The sequence below is a fragment of the Equus caballus genome, chromosome 11, assembly GCF_041296265.1.
Source record: "Equus caballus isolate H_3958 breed thoroughbred chromosome 11, TB-T2T, whole genome shotgun sequence".
NCBI lineage: Eukaryota > Metazoa > Chordata > Mammalia > Perissodactyla > Equidae > Equus > Equus caballus.
Window position 1 is genome coordinate 14,280,758 of NC_091694.1, and position 21,117 is coordinate 14,301,874.

Consider the following 21,117-nt stretch of genomic DNA (forward strand, 5'->3'; position numbering starts at 1 on the left):
ACTGTGCCTTTGTAACTCCAAAGCTGCCATAGAAAACATAAAATAAAAAGGCGTAGCTGTGTTTCAAAAACTGTCTACAAAGGTGGCAGGTAGGATTCGATCGATGGTCCACAGTTTGCCAAACGCTAATCTAGATTCCAAACAGTATATCATAATCACTGATAATAATATTAGGACTCTCTGTCATCAAGAAAATGTTAAGATATATTAAGCATATTTTAAGATAGCAGAAAAGTAAACAGAACATCTTGCTGTCAATTATACCTCAATAAAGCTGGAAAAAAACAAAACCCACAGTACATCTTGCAAAGGTTTCCTTGAAAAACACTTAATGTGTAGCTCAGGTTAGACTTTTAATTATTGGAAAAACTGGCTGTTCAGAGACCCAGGCATTCCAAAGTGCAGGTTTTATTGTAAAATATAACTCTTTCAATAAATGCAAGGCTCTGGGACACCTAGTATCTCACAAATCATATGATCCCTCTAAAACTAATTATAGCAATGATTTCTAGAAGGGCATATAACTTGATAATTCTAAGAGCTGTGCAAAAAAACAAATTACCAGAAATCAGATGAGGTAAAAGAAAAACAACTACATCAATATTATAATGATAAGTGAACATCCTGCTGCTCTCTGAAAAAAATGCAGGTAAGTCACTGGGGAGGTTTTGGCTGAGGTGAGGCTTTCCCTTGGGCTCAAGTGAATTAGAAACCACTAATTTTAAGCAATCTAGCAAAGGTTACTTTAAAAAGAAATCACTACTTTCTGAGTCTGATAAAGCAAAAAGCAAAAGTTTTAGGTAAAAGGTGGTTACAGGAAAAGGAAAGAGCCATTTTGAGTCCCGAAGCACTTTCCACATTTATGAAGACACAGTATGTTATAGTGAAGAGCAGTAGCCTGGGTTCCAGTCCAGCGGTGAGACTGGCCCAAACTCCTCTTTCTCTAAGAAGCCTTCCCTTATAAACCTCATCAAAAACTTTCTCTTGCACCTTTCATCTCTCCTAGCACTTTTCGCTATTCTTAGGTTACCTACTAGGTATTACCTAGTGTCTCTGCGTGTGTGTGTGTGTATAATTTTTTTATTTTAAAAAAATCAATCTTAGAATACTTGTTAAAGACATATATTGATGACTTATGCTTTATATTCCATACTAAACTATAGGTTACTTGAGGGCAGAGCTATAGACTGCACGTTCCTTCACATTCCAAGAGCCTTACGTATAAATCTCAGTTTCTCCATCAGAAGAGTAAAAGAGTAGTATAATGCTAAGAGAAACAAGTCAGATGGAGAAAGTCAAATACTGTATGATCTCACTCATAAGTAGAAGATAAAAACAACAAAAAACACACACAAAGATATAGACATTAGATTGGTGGTTACCGAAAGGGGAAGGGGAAGGGGATGGGAGGAGGGCAAAAGAGGTGCCAGGGCACATGTGTGTGGTGATGGATAGTAATTAGTCTTCGGGTGGTGAACATGGTATAGTCTACACAGAAATCAAAATATAATGACATACGCCTGAACATTTATATAATGTTAAAAACCAATGTTACCATAATTAAAAAAAATAAAAAAAGAAAGAAGAGAGTAAACAGTTGCTTCTACTAGATCTGAAATTTTATGACTCTATGAAATTAAATCTGTATTTTCGGATACATACTTTGAATTTACTAATACTACATAAAATACAAGTTTCTATTTATTTTAACCCAGGTTGCTCCAAGACTTCTAATTAAATAGCCCTTTCAAAACTGTCCCAAAAGCAAATGTCTTGGAAAATCAGAAGATGATGATGATTTGTCTTTTGGTCTCTCAACCACAGAACTGAGTACCACAATGCATATTTAAATGAATTTCACATTCACATGTACTAGCTTGCCTCAATTAAATCTATGCTAATTCTTCTCTTTTTTGTTTTGAGGAAGATTAGCCCTGAGCTAACTACTGCCAATCCTCCTCTTTTTGCTGAGGAAGACTGGCCCTGAGCTAACATCTGTGCCCATCTTCCTCTACTTTATATGTGGGATGCCTACCACAGCATGGCTTGACAAGTGGTGCCAGGTCTGCACCCGGGATCAGAACCGGCAAACCCCGGGCTGCCGAAACGGAACATGCACACTTAACCGCTGCACCACCGGGCCGGCCCCTCTATGCTAATTCTTAACAACGAATTTTATATGCATGTAAAATTATCTAAAAAAAAAAAAAAAGAAACAATTACAGTAACTTTGTTTTTTGCAAAAAATAATTTAACACAGTCTAATACTAAACTCTCTAGCAGTAGACTAATCAATAAAATAAGAGATTTGGACAAGAACCCTATATTTCTGGTTTTGGTTCCACTACTACCCTGTTTTACAATGTTGTTATCTTTACTACTTGAAAACAAAAAATAAAAACCCAGAAGCTACTCAGGGAACAGCATTTTATTTTATTTATTTATTTATTTTGAAGATGATTTGCCCTGAACTAACATGTGTTGCCAATCTTCCTCTTTTCACATGTGAGCAGCCACCACATCATGGCCACTGACAGACGAGTGGTGTAGGTCCACACCTGGGAACCGAACCTGGGCTGCTGAAGCAGAGCATGCTGAACGTAATCATTAGGCCACCGGCCCTGGCCCAGGGAACAGCATTTTAAAGATGAGATATAAATGTATAAAAATACTTCTACAGAGAATCACTGAAATATATCTCAAGTGGAAGAACAGGGAAACAAAAAATCCAGCTTCAAAAAACACCATAAGAGAATATATATAATATTTAAACAAAATGAGCAGTTGAAATAATCTGTCTGAAAATGGCCTCACAAATAAGTTCAATATTAAATGTTTAATAAAGGACATATGATTAAAGTAAATTATAGATTATCAACTTGATGGGTTATAATACAACCATTTAAAACAATAAACATTAAGCTATGAAGCAACAAAAATAGAACAAAGCTGCATTGAAACTCAGTATAATTTTGTACAAATATGCAAATATATGAAGACTAAAAGAAAAAACAGAAATAAAAGCAGTTGTTATGAGAACATGGATAGAATTTTTAAAAACTCTCTAAAACGTTGTAATGTTGATTTCCCAGATCTTAAACAGATTCAGAATCTGTTTTCTAAAAGTCCTTATTTAAATGTAAATTTAAACAATTAAAAAATTAATTAAATTTGTTTTTTGAGCCATCAAGAACTTACTTGTTTTAACTGACTCCGTCTTTTTGACAAAAGCATAATATTTTCATTCAGTAAATCCCATTCTTTAGCCTCATAGCACATCTTCACTACTGCAACTAAGATACGGGATGTAGACACCATATCAGAAGCCTAGAAGAGTGAAAATATATGGAAGTTAATGGAACAATGTTAAATGAAATGAATGGTAATTGAGGTTTTTACTATAATCTACTCACAGTACGAGTCTGTTTTTCCAGAGAGAGAAGGGTTTCAATGACTTCTTGAAGTCTTCCTTCCTAAAACAAAAGATACAAATGAACAATGAAAATACCACCAACACAAAATCAAATAACTAGTCTTCAATGAGATGTTTCTGACACAGAAAAGGAAAAATCAATGGGCTATTCTTGAGGAAAAGGACCACCTCATAGCTACTTTTGTTGTGTTTTTCTCCTTTTCTTGTGAATGCTTGCTTGCTTCTCTAGTGGATTCCATAAGTTAGTGGTTCCCAACTTGGAGCCCACAAACTGTTTTTAACATTTCAAAATGCCTGAAAGAAACTGAACATAGAACAACAATGACTTAACACCTGAGGAAAACATCAAGTCTTTGTTTTGGATTCTAATTTATCAACTCAGCGTAACATCTGTTTATCTTGTTCTGAATAGAGACTTTAAACATGTGTCTTTGACAAATAAAAACGGGAGAATGATTTCCTTATAAATTCACCATAACAAATACTTTAGAATATGAAGTTTTGAGGAGAAATCAAAGGACATTTGGTGGTAAAAAGATAGAAAACTCTGGTGTAATTTTTCAACGACTTTAAAAATAAATCAGTAATTGTGCTTAAAGGAAATGAAGACCATCTGAGAATTCCCATGCATGCTATACCAAAAGTCATGCTCTTAGCAGATACTGTTCTAACTGAAATACACTCCTTTTGACAACTGATAATATCTTCTATCTCATATGCACAAACAAAACATTCTCCCCGGGGCATACTTTAAGAAACGGGAATAACAAAATTCAGATAATATAAACTTAAATGATAATACACCAGGACTAAAATAAGCCATCCTATTAGGAACCACACATTTTGATAAAAACAAAATCAATCCACAGCACAAAAATTGTACGTATTTAAGATACTAATATTAATAACTGTAAATGAATTGGAAGAGATGAGAAAGGGTTTATTTAGAAATGTTTTTTCTACCATAAATGAAAAAATGTTTTATCTTAATGCATTCATGGACAGTACATGAGAACTACTCTTTTACTGATTAAAGAAACTAATTAAACAACTTTTGAATTAGGGGCACAAATAATGTTTGGACTTTTCAAAATATCATTTCCATATTTTCCAACATAACTCTTAAAAATATGAATTTTCTATGCATCATAGAATATGTACTGTATAGCCATTGTTTGAACTTATTTTAATTAAATACGAAACATATATTACTATTGTATTTTAACGTTTCCTATACAAAAGGGGAGCACCAGCTCTGAAAGCTCTATAAATTCATGAGTACAATAAATGCTGGCTAAATGTCCATTAGGGGAGAAGAACAAAGAACAAATCTATAAATACTCCAAAGTTAAAGGCTAATAAATCAGAAAAGATCAAACGAATCTTTGAACTGGGAAAACTGCTAGAGACGATTTAATCCAATCTCCTCATTTTAGAGATTAAAGAATGAGGACCCAACAGTTCAGCCACAAACTAATCAGGAGAAGCAGAAGCCAGGGCTCTTGTCTCCGGGTCCAACGTTCCCTCCGATACACTAAACCATATTAGTTTAAATCACACCTTTGCTTTGATCAAAATAATTTCCCTAGGAAAAAGATTACTATCTGGCAACAAAATCTAGTGAAAAAAAGAGTTAAAATGCAAAATACTGTTTATTGATGGTCACTCCCTGTCACTTTTGCCATTACTGTTAGTCATGTGACTGTGATCAACAGAGCGTAGGTTACTATGTGGTACTTTAATTCAGAAGTATGAGTTTTAAAGAACTGCATCCTACATGTAATAGAATCACACACCACTCTAGAGCCATGGTCTGCAGGCATCAACGAAACACTAAATGTCAGTTCAGAAACGCAGTAGTCACTTGGCATCTCCTTCTTCAACACTGAAGCCCACTGACTGCTTTGCACCGATCCCAAACTCTTTTCTATTTTAATATTTATTGTTTTTCTAATCTCACTAGAATGTAAACTTTGTAAGAGCAGGGACCATGTCTATACTGTTCACCACACAGCTCAATGCTCTGTACCTAGCCAAGCACATAACGTTTTTCTGAAGGTATTATGACATATTCCTTTATACCTTGTACCATAGTTATTAATGTCATGTCTTGCCTCCTACGTGGTCTATAAGTTCCTTTAGGGCTGGGACCTTGTTTGACTGTTGTTTCCCTTGCACCAACTTGTACACAGTATGCGCTGAGGAGATCGACACTGACCTGAACTATTCAGTTGATCTTAATGGCTTACAATTTCTGATTCTTACTGTTACAGTAAACAGGATGTGACAAGTTATATGGCTTTCAATTCAGCGCTATTTGAGGGACACTACCATTAACTTCATTAAATACAACTCCCAATTCTCTAATCATCCCACTTTTTTCTCCCAATCTTGCGTGTTCAATCCTATAGCTAAACATCCTCCTCCTTCCCTTCCTATCTATTGACATAGTTCTTGAAATTCCACCTCTTCAATGCTGCCTTTCAACTCAAAGAAACAAGATGGGCAGAGCTATCAAAACCAACTTGTCAGAACATGTGAATTTTGCAACTCATTTTTCTCATTAAAATAATCTTTGCAAATGAGATAAATGACTAAAGAGTTTGTTCAACATCAACATATGTTGAGTATCTGTAAGTTCTGTATGTTCGTGTCCTTTAACTCGTAAATGGATCCAATCACTTAAGGATTTGTTAAACAACCTAAACAAGAAAAAGGCCAAGAAAAAGTTAACCACAAATAGTTGAAATTTAATGCCAATCCAATAATTTTAAATAATCTATTTCTTAAAGGAGTCTTTTGCCTATGCTGCTAACAACCAATAAACTGTTTTACTTTTCATCTCCTCTTTATTTTTAATATTAACCCTGAGAAGAAGCTGCAGGTGACCAAATGAAATGAAAACACATTTAGAGGAAGGAGAACCAAAGGATATATTCAATTTAAGAATGTTAGTAGGCCCCAAATAACTACGGGCCAAATATATTGTAATCAAAAAGTGAGGCTGAGTGGGGGTGCAGGGAATATAACCCTCTGTGTACTAAAAAGTGCTAAATGCCACATCTTCACAGTTCAGAAAAGGCCCTCTTTAGATTAATTTTTAACTCCCTAATTCAAGGGTGAAGCAATAATCATTATCAAGAACTAATATCACTTTTATTATCTCACCAACCTGATGCAGGGTCCTCAAATACCAATCACAGAGGCAGTAGAATGTAACGGTTAAGAACACGGGCTCTGCAGCCAGACTGCTGGGGTCTAAACCCCAGCTCTACCTGGGCAAGACGCTTCCCCTCTCTGACCCTCAATTTTCTCTTCAGTGAAATGAGCGTAAGAGTTCCGACCCCACAGTGTTGGTGTAAGGATTGAAGCAACACCTATGAAGGTATGCCTGGAACAAAGTGTGTACGTTATCATCATCATAATAGCTAACATTATAGAGAAATCACACAGCAGTAAATATTAGTGTCTGCTGTTATTTGCTAAGTGACTTTTAGGACACAGAAACAGAATTATACTAGGTCACAACTGTAGGAGATTCAAACGGCCTAGATTTAGCAATTTTACCACCCAGGTCCAGACTTCAGTTTTACTTGTGAAGGCTTCTGCTATATGTAATTTTCTCACCTGATACATTCTTATGAAGTCTCTATACACATATAATTTTTATCTTTAAATGTCTTTCACATTAAAAATTTAAAAAGTCTTGGGGCCAGCCCAGTTGCACAGTAGTTAAGTTCACGTGCTCTGCTTCAGCGGCCCGGGGTTCACTGGTTCAGATCCCGGGCGTGGTCACACTGCACCGCTTGTCAAGCCATCCTATGGCAGGCGACCCATGTATAAAATGGAGGAAGATGGGCACAGACGTTAGCTCAGGGCCAAGCTTCCTCAGCAAAAAGAGGAGGGTTTGGGGTAGATGTTAGCTCAGGGCAAACCTTCCTCAAAAAAAATAAAAATAAAAAAATAAAAAGTCTTAAGGAAAGTAAGCACAAAAGTGCTATTCCTTTAGAGAGGTTCTGGACGTAGCCAAAGGACACTATACCAAGTGCCAGGAGACAGGACTTGATCTGGTTCTTCTCTGGACCTTCGATAAAGCACTTAAGCTGCCTGAACCTTAGTTTTCTCACAAGTAGAGTAAACGTAACAAAACTTTCTTCAGTTTTATTGGTGGGCTCGAAATAAAAAAACAAAAGAATGTATGCTAAAGTGTTCCATACATTCCAATGTAGAAATGCAATGCTTTAAGTAAGTATTTTCTTATGTTTGGCAGAATGGTTAGAAAATAATATATTACGATGAATAAAAAGCAAAATAGAGAAACATATCTAAAAAAATTAACTAGGACTATAAGACAACCACCTAATCCAAAAGTTGAAAACTGTGGGTCTGTATAAACAAATAAACACCTTACAGCATCCCATCCCCAGCACCCTTGCCCCGACCTCCCTCCCCACAAAAACAATCCAACCACACCCTGTTTTGTTCAACAGGCACGCTAGCCTAAAAAACCCAAACGGCTTTACTTATACATAGTTTAACAGGCCCCCATACTCCGTTTTAAACATTTCCATTACTCATTTAACACCTACAAAGGTATTTGGCATCTGAGTTTTCAAGTCCCTTCAACTGTCCTGAACATGACGACAATATCCTAAATAAACGCATGTGATCTCTAGAACAGGTGTAGCAGGTGAACTATTGTTTTCTTGCTGGCTGTAAGCTCTTGAGGGCAGGAGCTTCTGTAATCATCTTTCTACCTCCCACAAGGTCTAGCACTGACTAGGTCTAGCACACAGCAGACTATCAGAAGAAATTGGTAAAGGGGAGGTTTTTCCTCCCAGGTCTCAGCACTAGGAATAGCTGTGCTTCTTTAAAGCAAATGGTTTCTTCCTTACAGACACTGTCAATCTATTAATTTCAAAGTGGTGGTTCAGGGGCTGACTTTGGCCTGTAGGTTGTTTTGTTTGATCTACATGCTACGGGCTCAAATAGTGTTTTAAAACAGGTTAACGTCCACCTTCTAAATATTGAGGCAATTATATAAAAATCCATTCCTGCTTTCTCTCTCAAATTAGAAGAGTTGACAAGGCTAGGCCTTCATTCCCAATTGGCAAAGACAAACTGGAGGTGAGGTGTTACTGCCCTCCTTCCCCGGGCAGGTGCTCAGAGGTTCAGGTTTTCATTACCCTTGGCTCACTAGGCAGGACAGCACGGTCAGAGCACAAGCTCTAGAATCAGTCAGGGGTTTGGGTTTGCATCCTGGCTCCACCACTTTACTAGAGGTAAGACCTTGGAGCATGTGACTCAACTTCTCAGACTGTTTTCTTGTCTGTAAAATAAGAATAATAATAATACCTATCACATGTCGTTAAGCTGAGGATTAAATGACTAAATGCACGTTAGTACTTAGAAGAGTGCCTGGCACCATAGAAAGTTCTCAATAAATGTCAGCTGTCGTTATCTGCCTGGCACTGGAGGTGTTTGAGTTTCCCAACCCTTATGTAACTGATGGCGTTTCTTTACAGTAGCTGCTAGAAAGCTCAGAAGCGAATTTATGGCTCCCCTGTAACAAGTGTACGGAACCTAAGAAACACAGGTGTATCAACTTTATTATCTTTTCCTATCTTCGTCTTTTGCAAAGCCCCACTAAATTCTTTCTTGGAAAAAAGGGAAGCATTAAAAAGCTTTCTTTCTAAGAGCTAAATGTGAAGTATTACTGACACTCCTCCTGCCACTGAATTTATTACACTTTGATGTACTTATGTAGTAAGCTCCTTAAGGGACAAAAACAACCCTACTAGTGAATGCATCCCAGGTGAATAGCAATAAATGTTTGTGGCTGGATTGATCAAGGAATTTAATGAGGCCTCAGCATAATCCTTAGCAACAGCTCATGATGGAACTGATTCAAGAACCACCCAAACCCTAGTCAGGCAAACTTAGCTTTGGATCCCTGGTTCTACCTATCACTACTGGAATGTTGGACAAATAACTCTGAGCCTTAGTTTCTTTGTATGTAAAATGATGCACAAAATTGCCTGCACATAGCAGGGGGCATGATAAATGTTTGGATCAAGCTAAGTTTCTATTCCATGGAGATAAGCAGTTGGGAACTACTGTTCATGGGCTCCCCTGATTAGGTTACTCTGCACTTTAATGCCTATTTGTGTTGACTTCTGTAGTTCCTGCTCCAGGGATGACTTCTCCTCACCCCAATCTTATTCATTCTTCAAGGCCCAACACAAACGTCAGCTTCTCTGTAAAACCTTCCCTTATCCCACCCGTAAGAAAGAAGAGATTTCTTCTCTGTGTTCCAGTAACACTTGAATACTGTATGGCACTCACCACCACGCGTGACTTGCCTAAAGCCTTACGTATACAAACTCCTTAAGGACAGGGGTCCTGTGTTAATCACCTTCGGACTATCACTTTCCTGCCCCTTCTCCTGGCCAAAGGCTAGGCACATCGCCGTGATCCATGAACAGCTTAACGACATAAACTGATTCAGCAAGAGCAATAGAACTAAACTCTCTGATGTAGCATGAATGCTGAAGAGGCCTTAACCCAGGGGAAACTAAACTAAACGTTAAGGAGAATCCAAGAAAAGGCAAAGAGTACTATGGGGCCCCAACTCCTAAGGGGACGAAGTGACCACCTGTCCTGGGGAGCGTTCAGGAAGCTGTATGCGCTATCGTACGCCGGCTGCGGAGTCTCCCTTCGGGCAGACCTGGGATCTCCTATTCATGCAGGCCCAACCTGGGCTGGGCAGGCAGTGCAGGGTGTGCGCTCCAGCCTGCCGGCCCCCGAGGCCTAGGGAAGCTCCGCGCCGTGACTCAGCCCCTGGCGCCCGCCAACAGCGGGCCGGCCTCCCCTCACCTTGGCCAGCTTCTCGCACTCGGGCAGTCGTTGATCCACCGTGGCGCTGTAGTCCACCTCCATCTTGACGATGCGCCCATCAGCCCGCTCCGAGCCGCCGTCCGCCATGGTCCCTGCCTGAGCGTCCCTTGATGTCCCTCTACTTCGGCCACCACTCGTCACCCACACCGGAAGCCGCCTGCGCACCCTCTCAGGCAGTGCGTCGGGAGCCCGCACGAAGGACCCCACGAGGTCCCCTGCGCTGGCCGCCAGTCAGGCACTGCCGCGGACAGCCCTGGGGGGCGGAGCGGGGAGGCGGAGTTGCCCCTTCAGTCTATTTCCGGTCTGGTCTTTGATAGAATTTCATCTGAAGTTTGCGGTGAGAAAAGCTAGTGTGATGAAGTAGGCCATCCCGTATATTCCTACACCCTTCCTGTGAAATATTATGATTTCTCAGAACCGTGGGCCAGTCGCTTAACTTTTCTTGGCTCTCGGTTTTCTCATCTTTCTGTGAGCGGGCTGAAATACACCCTAAAGAAAAAAGGTCTAAGGTTTCACCTGGTTGAGAATCTTGGTGGCTTAATCTGTGACATCTCTGAAATCTCAAAAGAGATTATGCTTCTCAGTAATATAACAAAGTATTTTTTGTTTGTTTTCGTTTTTACTATAATCCACTGCGTTGATAAGAATCTTTAGAAAGATATTTCATTCTTTCCCTAGAGGACTCTTGTGAGCATTGAAGGGGATCGCGTATGCGAGACTTTCGATTCTTAAGGACGTTACAGATTTTCTTTATTATCATCCACACCATCTGGGTTCCTAAAAAAAAAGCTTAGAATCCTTGAAAGTGAGAATGAGGTTGTGTGTGGTGTGTTCCAAGTGTCAACAGTAGCAGGGGAAGCAAATGGGAAAACTTGGAGTGGTCTACCTGTTATGTTAGTGATTCTCAATTTAATCAGCACCAACATCCTTTTATATATGCTGAGTAGACTTTTTTTTTTTTTGGTGTTCTGTAATGAAAATCATGGATAATGAAACCCATCTATACACATAATTTAAAAAAAGAAAACATTTTAGCTGTAACATAAAGGAGAAACATTGCAAAATAGCAAAATAAATATTTCAGAATAGAAAGGCTAAAACATGTCTACAGTAGACAATGCATAGAAGTAGTCGTTTGCGTGTACGTATACACAATAACTGTAAATGCAAAAGGGACAACTGTAATAGATGTGTTCCATTGCTTCCTCAAACGTCATAAGGGCTTACTGTTGGTGGCGTGATTTTTCCAAAATGGTGTACAACTTCCTAGTAAAGTTCTGACAATATCAAAGTATAATCTTCCATTGTTTTTCACATAGAAGAATTCTTAGAAATTTTAGTGCATCTTAAAATTTCCAAAAAAAAAGATTGCTTGGCATATGTAAAATGGAGTTAGAGTCGAGGCCTAAGATACATAAGTAGGTGTCTCGCAGGACACTGAAAAGTCACATAGACTGTGGGACAATATTTTATTGTGTAGGTTTGTTGCCTTGCAGGTGTCTAGCATCCCAGTTACGTGCTGATATCTCCCTCTCTCCCCAGTGATTGTGACAACCCAAAATTCCCTTATAGATTTCTAAAACACACTCTAGAAGCTAGCATTGTTGAGACACACTAGGCTAAGATGTTTTCTGGCTCTATATTCGGTGTGCAATTGAGCAGACAAAAGGATTTGGAAGTCTATTTTGTGTGAAGAGTTTGAAAAGACAAAAAGTAACAAAGGTGTGATGCAGTAAACAGATTTACGGTTTCTAGAACTCAAAAAATAAGAGTATGAGGGGCTCTAAGAAGGAGGCAAGCAGGTGGAGCAAGTGCTAGTGGGCTCCCACACCAAACTGAAGGCCTTCCTCGCTAGGCTTGGAGGTAACGGAAAATGAAAGCAAGTTGAAATCTGAGGAAAAGCTTGCAAAGGAAACAAAAAATTAAAGTGAAGTAAATAAAGAAGGCACTCAGTAAAAGTCTGAGCAATGGTCAGAGAAAATAGTTAGGAGTACTGTATTATAGACAGACTCTTTATAAATCCTTTATTTGGGTGAGTCTGAGATTGAATTTGTGGCTTTGTAAGAAAGAATTTGATTTCTGAAGAGAAAAATTGGCAGTGGAGGAATAAGGAATCTAAAAGGCAGGGAAAAATACTGATTGGAAAAAGTTTATTCAGAAAGAACAGTGATAATGTATATTATGAAACTAATTATTGAACGTGTGCCTATATATTAATTACTATGTTTTGTATATTTTTTCATATTTGGCATTTCTAGCATGTTCATCTTATTGGCTGTGCACATATCTGACCCAAAATTCCTGCCTTTGTGAAGTCAACATTCTAATGGGGGAAAGACAGAAATAAACACGTAAATATGGGTCAGGGGAGATAGTGTTTGGGAGGTGGTCACGGAACGCATCGATCATGAGCTGAGACTTGAGGTAAGTAAGAAAGTCTTGCAGATAGCTAGGGGATGAAGATTCCAGGCAGAGGCAGGAGCAAGAACTCCTAGGTGAGAGCAATCAGGTCATGCCTGGCCTGTTTTAAGGCCAGATGAGTGAGGGCAAGAGTTGTAAGAGATGAGATGTAGGGCAATCTCGCCATTATAAGGACTTGGTTTTTAATCTGAGTCTGATGGGAAGCCAATGGGGGTTTTGGGCAAAGGAGTAGCATGAGCTGACTTACCTAGTAAATGAATCTCTCTGGCTGCTGTGTGGTGACTAGGTTGGCAGAAGCTGGGAGACTAGTTGGGAGATTAGTGCAATAATCCGGGAGGAAAATGATGGTGTCTTGGACTAGGGTGGGGGCAGTAGAAGTGGTAAGATCCTGGATATAATCTGCAGGTAGAGCCAAGCTAGGATTTCCTGTTGGATGCGAAGGGAGAAGAGTCAAACATGTCTGCAAGATTTCGGCCACAGTGTCTGGAAGGATGGAGTTGCCATTTACCACAGTGGAGCAGATTAGGGACAAGCAGGTCAGGGAGGAAAGGACAGGAGCCCCGTTTTGGTTATAAGTTTGAGGTGCCTATTGGATATCCAGGTGACGATATTGAGAAGGCAAGTGGACATACAGGTGTCAAATGAAGGGGAGTCATTTGGGCTAGAGATTTGAAGTTAGGTGTCACTAGCATATTGATGGTATCTACAGCCATGAATCTTACATTACAGAGATGTTTCTGAAATGTGTGTAAAATACCTGTTTATATATTTTAAAGGCAATGGGAGAACTTGGTGTTTTCAAGTCTGTTGTGAATCATTTTGTAAGGAAAGTCATACTGCATTTTACCTTCTGAGTAGATCTCTAGGTTCTTTGTTAGAATTACTTCATGTCAAGTGCAGTTATATGAGGTAAATAAAGTCATACCTACATCATTGTATTTGTTTACTCTTGCTGCTATAACAAATAACCACGAACTTAGTGGCTTAAAACAACGGAAATTGATTCTTTCACAATCTGGAGTCCAGAAATGTGAAACTAGTATCACTGGGTGGAAGTCAAGGTATGCTGGGGCCATGCTCCCTCTGGAGGTTCTAGGGGACAATCCATTCATTGCCTCTTCTAGTTTCTGGTGGCTGTGGGCATTCCTTGGCTTGTGGCCTCATGAGTCCAGTGTCTGGCTTCATGGTCACATTGGCTTCTCTTCTGTGTGTGTGTCAAATCTCCCTCTGCCTTTCTCTTAGACAGTTCGGACACTTGTGGTTGTATTTAGGGCCTACCCAAATAATCCAGGATAATTGCTTCCACTCAGATTTCTTAATCACATCTGCAAAGACCCTTTTTCCAATAAAGTAATATTTTCAGATTCCAGGGCTTAGGGCCAGATATCCTTGGGGGCCATTATTCAGCCTAACTAGTGTCACCTAGGCAATTTTTAAACTGATGTTTTGGTACTGGCCCCGTGGCCTAGTGGTTAAGTTTACACACTCCACTTCAGCAGCCCAGGGTTTCACCAATTCAGATCCTGGGTGCTGACATGGCACTGCTCGTCAGGCCAGGCTGAGGTGGCGTCCCACGTAACACAACCAGAGGCACTCACAACTAGAATATACAACTATGTACTGGGGGAGCTTTGGGGAGAAGAAGGAAAAAAAAAAGATGGGCAACAGATGGTAGCTCAGGTGAGAAAATAAATAAACTGATGGTTTTTTTACTTTTTTATTGCGGTAACAGGATTATATAAATTTCAGGTGTACATCGTTATGTATTTCGACTTTTGTGTAGACTACATCATGTTCACTACACAAAGACCAATTACAAATCCATCACCACACACTTGTGCCTACTCACCGCTTTCGTCCTCCTCCCTCCCCTCTTACCCTCTGGTAACCACCAATCCAATCTCTGTTTCTCTGTTTGTTTGTTGTTTTTATCTTCTACTGATGAGTGAGATCATATGGTATCTGACTTTCTCCCTCTGACTTATTTCACTTAGCATAATTCCCTCAAGGTCTATCCATGTTGTCACAAATGGCCGGATTTCATCATTTCTTATGGCTGAGTAGTACTCCATTGTGTATATATACCATATCTTCTTTATCTATTCGTCCCTTGATGGGCACCTAGGTTGCTTCCAAGTCTTGCCTATTGTGAATAATGCTGCGATGAACATAGGGGTGCATGTATTTTTACTTACTCGTGTTTTCATGATCTTTGGATAAATACCCAGCAGTGGAATAGCTGGATCATATGGTATTTCTATTCCTAATTTTTTGAGGAATCTCCATACTGTTTTCCATAGTGGCTGCACCAGTTTGCACTCCCACCAGCAGTGTACGAGGGTTCCCTTCTTTCCACATCCTCTCCAACACTTGTTGTTTCCTGTCTTGTTAATGATAGCCCTTCTGACTGGAGTGAGGTGATACCTCATTGTAGTTTTGATTTGCATTTCCCTGATAGCTAACGATGTTGAACTTCTTTTCATGTACCTGTTGGCCATCTGTATATCTTCTTTGGAGAAATGTCTGTTCAGATCTTTTACCCATTTTTAAACTGGGTTGTTAGATTTTTTGTTGTTGAGATGTATGAGTTCTTTGTATATTTTGGATATTAACCCCTTATCAGATATATGGTTTGCAAATATCTTCTCCCCATTTAAACTGAGGTTTTGATATGAATGATTACATACTCTTAGTAGCAAACATAATTTCCTCTTTTTCTGTCTGGTAACATTTAAAATGTTCTACAAAAAGTTGAATTACATGGGGCTGGCCCGGGGGCAGAGCGGTTAAGTTTGCACGTTCCACTTCTCGGCGGCCAGGGGTTTGCCGGTTCGGATCCCAGGTGTGGACATGGCACCACTTTGCAAAAGCCATGCTGTGGTAGGAGTCCCACGTATAAAGTAGAAGAAGATGGGCATGGATGTTAGCTCAGGGCCATTCTTCCTCAGCAAAAAGAGGAGGATTGGCAGTACTTAGCTCAGGGCTAATCTTCCTCAAAACAAAACAAAACAAAAGTTGAATTATATGACATCTCAATGGCACCACATAGCTAAGAAACAGTATTTCCAGATCTGTGTGATACTAGGTCACATATGCTTTGGCATTAAAGAATTACAATAAGTTATGGTTACACAATTGCCTGCTCTTAAAGGACACTCAGGATGAAGAGCAATGTCTTCTTTCATCACTAAAATTTCTCTCCAGTGCAAATAGGTTACATATAGTCTCATAGTTCCTCTCAAAATATTCCAAAGTTTTGCCAATTTCTGTAAAAACAGGTAATGCAATAAAAAGTAAAACTTTGATTGCTAGCTTATTAAGAAAAAAGACAAAACTATACCTTTGGCCACAGAACCTCCACATTTTTTCCTGTGTGAAGCAATTTGTACCACATCATTGTCAATTAATTTTTATTTTATGAGCATTTACCACACAGCTACAAGCAATTACACATCAAAGGGATTCTCTGTATTTAACAGAGGCCTGAGAAATGGGTCTACACATCAGAATTGCCTTGGGACTTACTTTGTGTAGTTTTACTGGGAATGAATTTAACTTTACTTAGTACCTAACAACATCAGACATAGGGGTGTTTAACACACACATACCGGAGCCGGCCCCGTGGCCAAGTGGTTAAGTTCCTGCACTCGGTGGCCCAGGGTTTCACAGGTTCGGATCCTGGATGCAGACATGGCATCACTCATCAGGCCATTCTGAGGCGGCATCCCACATGCCACAACTAGAAGGACCCACAACTAGAATCTACAACTATGTAGTGGGGGGCTTTGGGGAGAAGAAGGAGGAGGAAAAAAAATTGGCAACAGATGTTAACTCAGGTGCCAATCTTGAAAAAAAAACACACACACACACAAAGGCATACATAGACATAGACTTTGCTGGAATTAAACAATATTTAATAACCAAAAATTAATTGCAAAGGATAACACTTGATTTTCAAAAATCGCCCTTATAAAGGGGGGCATGTCAAAGGACACGGGAACCAATGTGCGAGAGCTACCAATGGTCAAAGCTGGAATAATATGAGCAACAAAATTAACACAGTAGTGAGCTATAACTCAAAGTATAGAATAAATATACATGAGTCCACACGATATAAAGAAATAATTGAATGAATAAATAAATGAGGGAGAAGGGGCAAGTCTTGCAGAATTCGGTATTATATATGCAGATACTCACCCCTCAAGGAGGTGGGGCTTAATTCTGCTCCCTTGAATGTGGGCTGCACTTAATGACTCACTTCCGAAGAAGAGCATATGGAAAAAGGAAAATAGTCACTTTACAATGGGAAAACTTGGCAGACATTACCTTAACCAGGTGATCAATGTTAAGGTCAAGCCCTTTATCAAGGGCTACTTTGGTAATATAAAGAGAATATGGGAATGAGAGGGGGACATCTTTCTATCACTGTGATGTAACAGTTTTGTTTTATTCCTTCTCTCCTCAGCCCTAATTTTGACAAGTTGAAAGTCAGTCTCTCCAAAATCGTCTTCTTGGAGTAGCTAAACCTTTAGGTAAGATCACTGAATGTCACAGTAATCCTGTGGTTCTCCACTGCAGGAGTTCCCCCTTCCATTCCCACCCCCATATTTGGCATTTGTGTGTGGGAGGGGGTTTGCTACTGATATTTAGTAGGTAGAGACCAGGGATGCTGCTCAGCATCCTACAATGACACCCACAACCAAGAATTGTCTGGCACCAATGTCAATAGTGCCGAGGTTGAGAACCCTGACCTAATAAATGCATACATCTAATAGATGTTTATTGGGTACCTACAATATCCCTCACACCAGGCTACGTTTCCTAGATGACACTGATGGGACATGGTCTGTCTCCTCAGGAAGCTTACCATCATGTTGGGGAGTTGGAGAACAGGTGAAACACTTACAGTACAGTATGTGACATTTTATATATAAATGCCACACTGACATACAAACAAGAACCAAAATGAATAGTCCAGGTACGTGTTCTGGGTTGTCTAGAAAGAGTTATCTAGAATCGCTCTGTGTAGGATCTCCTACACAGAGCCCTATCTGTGGGTGCTTGACGAACCCACAGACCTTAAATATAGTGAGTACGAAAGAGGAAATGAGAAGAACCATCAACACCTTCAAGGCTCTTTGGAAGTAGATATTGCTGACTCCGCTGGTTGAAAAGAAACAAAGATACAATTCTCCTTGCCAGACTCCTGCTGACGAGCAAGAAACACTTTTAACAGTGTCTGACCAGTAGATGGCACCCTCCTCCCTTCGTGTGAACGAGTTATGAATGAATAAGCTCTCCCTTTGCCCTCCCCTCCCCCAAGCGCTGTTGTAGTGAAAACCAATCCGTCGCTGAGTCCATTCCAAATCTTTTAAATTCATCGTCTTTCCTTCATTTACTGTCTAATTCAGACCTTCCCCATATGTCGCCTATAGTAGTGTAATAATATAACCTCCTGCCTTTGGGTATCCGGCTGTCCTAAACCTATCCGACACATTGCCATCAGAACCACTTTCCAAAAACACGGATTGTCAATGCCCTGCTGAAGAATGGTGTGGTGGGGGATGGAGTGGGGGAGGGATTCTCTGCGAAGGCCATGGCAGGAGCAGAAGAGTCAAGGTAAAGTAGATTTGTCTCATTAGGCTGGAGTAGGGCAGGGGGAGGGTGGCTGGCTACCGTGGGAAAGGTAGTTCAGAGGCTTGGTCCTCTGCCAAGGCATTTTAACTCGCTCAGGAGGCCATGGAGAATCACTAAGAGGTTTTGAAGGTGGCAGGATTAGAACCGTGCTTGAACAAGATTAATGTGACCAGGCATGCGGATGCACTGAGGGAAAAGGGAGAGTTCGGTGGAGAAGTCAGCTTACAAGAGGGGAAATGGAAGCATATATGTGGTGATTTGCAGTTTGGGAAATTCAGAGAGGTTGTTCCTCAACCATAGTATTCACCAGTAAAATACTTAGTTACAGAATCTGTGTCAGGAAACGTCCAGGAAGCCAGGAATATATCCACGTATTCTAAAGTCCCATGTGCATGCGCATGCATGGCTAGCCAGTACATTTCCTAGCTGCCTCCGGGAAGAGTATTAGGTGCCAGAAGCGAAGCCACTACACTTGTTTTCAAGGAAGAAGTAGAAAAAAGAAAAACAGCTTGAGCTTCTTTCTGTATCACAGGCTTGCATGTGTTATTATTCAACACTGCAGTGTCAGATTTAGGTTTTCCACCTCGAGGAATTTGGTTTAGCTTTAATTAGTTGCTGTGAATATTTCTGAGCCGGCTCCAGGAAGCATTTATCTAGAAAATAGTTTTCACTAGAATATAAGTTGAATACAGGGTGTCATATTTCTATCAGGCTCTGTATCATGTTCACACAGTTTATAAATTCTCTCCAGCCATCTGGATGATTTTTTGCCACAGCCCACCCTAGTTATATTGGTTAATTATTTATTAATGATAATTTAAAATACTATAATATTGAGGCCATCTGTCTCTCCATCCAGGTTCTATGAGTAGCTGCAGGACTCTAGAGCACGAACGAATATTTTTCAGAGAAAAGATGATGTTTGCAGGTTATTCTGCATAGAGGCAACTGATGCATTTTTCATCCAGGAACTTTTCAGAAAAACAAGCTTAAAAATACCAGACAAATGAAAAACAGACTTCAGCAGTTACATGCAGCTTCCTGAGTAACTGAAGAATGTGCCTCTTGTGGTTAAAATGAGGGATCTGTTTAATATGGATGAAATACCAACACTCCAGGCATTTTCATTGACATTTCACTGTGACTTTTTGAACTTAGGAGTGCTGACACGAAAACCTATTCTTGTTGCTCCGCCAAGCCTTCAGCCGGACTGCAGAGCAGGGCCAGGAGAGGTGAAAGGCGAGGTCCCGTGCACGTTCCCCCTGGGTGTGTGTCTTTCTGTTTGTACTTCATTTTCATTCACATGGTTGCACTTCCCAGTTTTCCAGGATTCCTTCTCTGGAACCAGTTAGGAAACCAGGCAAGGGTTTGTTTTGCTCCCCAAATCCTATCACCTCTCCAGCGCAGGACTTGCTTTCTGGACCAAAGGGAAAACGCTCGTGGTGGGCGTTTGTAAAGACCTTTTCCAAAGGTCAAGGAACACTTCTGTACCTTGGAGCCAGAAGCTTCCCAGAGTGGCTGGACGGAGCACTGGGGCACCTAGGGGACATTTGAGAACAGATTCAAAGGGTAAAGGAGCCTTGGGACGCCCCCTTTTCCAGTCCTCCCCAGCTCTGGCAGAGCTCCGCTCCGGGGTAGCCCGCCGTCTGGCAGCAGCCGGGGACAGACATGCTGTTTTGTTTAAATCCTCCACATTCTTTGCCATTTCCCCATTGGCCGGATGGGGCTACCCTCCCCGCCGCGGCCGCTGCTGATGTCAGCCTCGCTCGCGCTCGCTCCTCCCGCACCCACCTCCCGGGCCCGAGGCACACTGCAGCTCCGCGCCGACTCTCCGGCCGCGGCGAGGTGGCTGCAAACTCGCAGGCACGCACGGCGCTCGGGCAGCCAAGGGACTCGGGGGAGGGGACGCGCGCGGAAGGCGCCAGCTTCCTCTCGCCCGCCCCTCGCAGCCGCGAGCCGTCGTTGGAGGTACCCGGGGCCCCAGCCCGGCAGAGCCGAGCGGCGGCGCCTTCCCTTTTCTCTCCCAGCGAGCCCTGGAGCGCCTCGGGGACCGGCCCTAAAAAGAGCAGGAAATCTTGTTTACCGCCCGGGGAGAGGAGCCTACCGAGCCTTTGTCTGGAAAGTCAGCATCTCCGGCTCCGGCAGCAATGTGTTCCTGGTGACATTAGCATTGGGCAGACCGGCCGGAGAAGGGGGCTCGCCAGGTTCATGCCTGGTTTCGGAGGCGGATCGAGCGGGTGACTTTTGTGCATTCGTTTTAATTTTTGGAAATCTCTCTTTTCTCTTCTCTCGCCCGCTGCCGGGCATGTCCTGATCTGGCGGCCGCTCCTACCGCCCCGGGCTGTCGATCAGAGCGGTTTCCAGCGGGGCTCTTTCCCTCCCTCCCTGACTTTGCAACACCGCGTTCCAGGAGGACCGACCTCGGCGAGGAAGGAGGCGGGGGAACCGCGAACACCGGCCCCAAACCTTGACATGCTCTCGGGCGGAGAGGAGGAAGCCAGGAGCTGAGCGCACCGCCGGGGCTGCTTCGCCGGCCGGCTCCGAGTGCAGGGCTCTGGGCGCCCTGCCCTGCGCCTGGGCGGCAGCCTTGTTAGTCTAGGGGGCTCCCCTCAACCCCCGCTTCCCGTCCCGGGGATCCGCGGCCGGCAGGACCATGCTGCTGAAGGAGTACAGAATCTGCATGCCGCTCACCGTGGACGAGGTAAGCGCGGCGCTGGGCCCGGCCTCGC

General features: G+C 41.6%; 2 protein-coding genes and 1 long non-coding RNA gene across 3 annotated transcripts in view; 2 read left to right on the forward strand and 1 right to left on the reverse strand.

Annotated features, from left to right (window-relative positions):
- PSMD12 (proteasome 26S subunit, non-ATPase 12) overlaps positions 1–10,634 on the reverse strand; it is a 24,950-nt gene extending 14,316 nt beyond the window's left edge. The window contains exons 1-3 of the mRNA XM_001499941.7: positions 10,310–10,634; positions 3,414–3,473; positions 3,199–3,327 (exon numbers count right to left, since the gene is read on the reverse strand). Of these exons, the coding sequence (XP_001499991.1) occupies positions 3,199–3,327; positions 3,414–3,473; positions 10,310–10,417 (297 nt within the window). The 5' untranslated portion in view covers positions 10,418–10,634. The remainder of the gene's footprint in view (positions 1–3,198; positions 3,328–3,413; positions 3,474–10,309) is intronic.
- Positions 10,564–19,644, forward strand: LOC138916223 (uncharacterized). Its single transcript, XR_011423158.1, has 3 exons — positions 10,564–10,667; positions 17,217–17,283; positions 19,547–19,644. It is a non-coding gene; the product is annotated as an uncharacterized lncRNA (long non-coding RNA).
- A 705-nt stretch (positions 19,645–20,349) lies between these two features.
- PITPNC1 (phosphatidylinositol transfer protein cytoplasmic 1) overlaps positions 20,350–21,117 on the forward strand; it is a 230,632-nt gene continuing 229,864 nt past the window's right edge. The window contains exon 1 of the mRNA NM_001163878.1: positions 20,350–21,089. Coding sequence (NP_001157350.1) covers positions 21,042–21,089 — 48 coding nt within the window. The 5' untranslated portion in view covers positions 20,350–21,041. The remainder of the gene's footprint in view (positions 21,090–21,117) is intronic.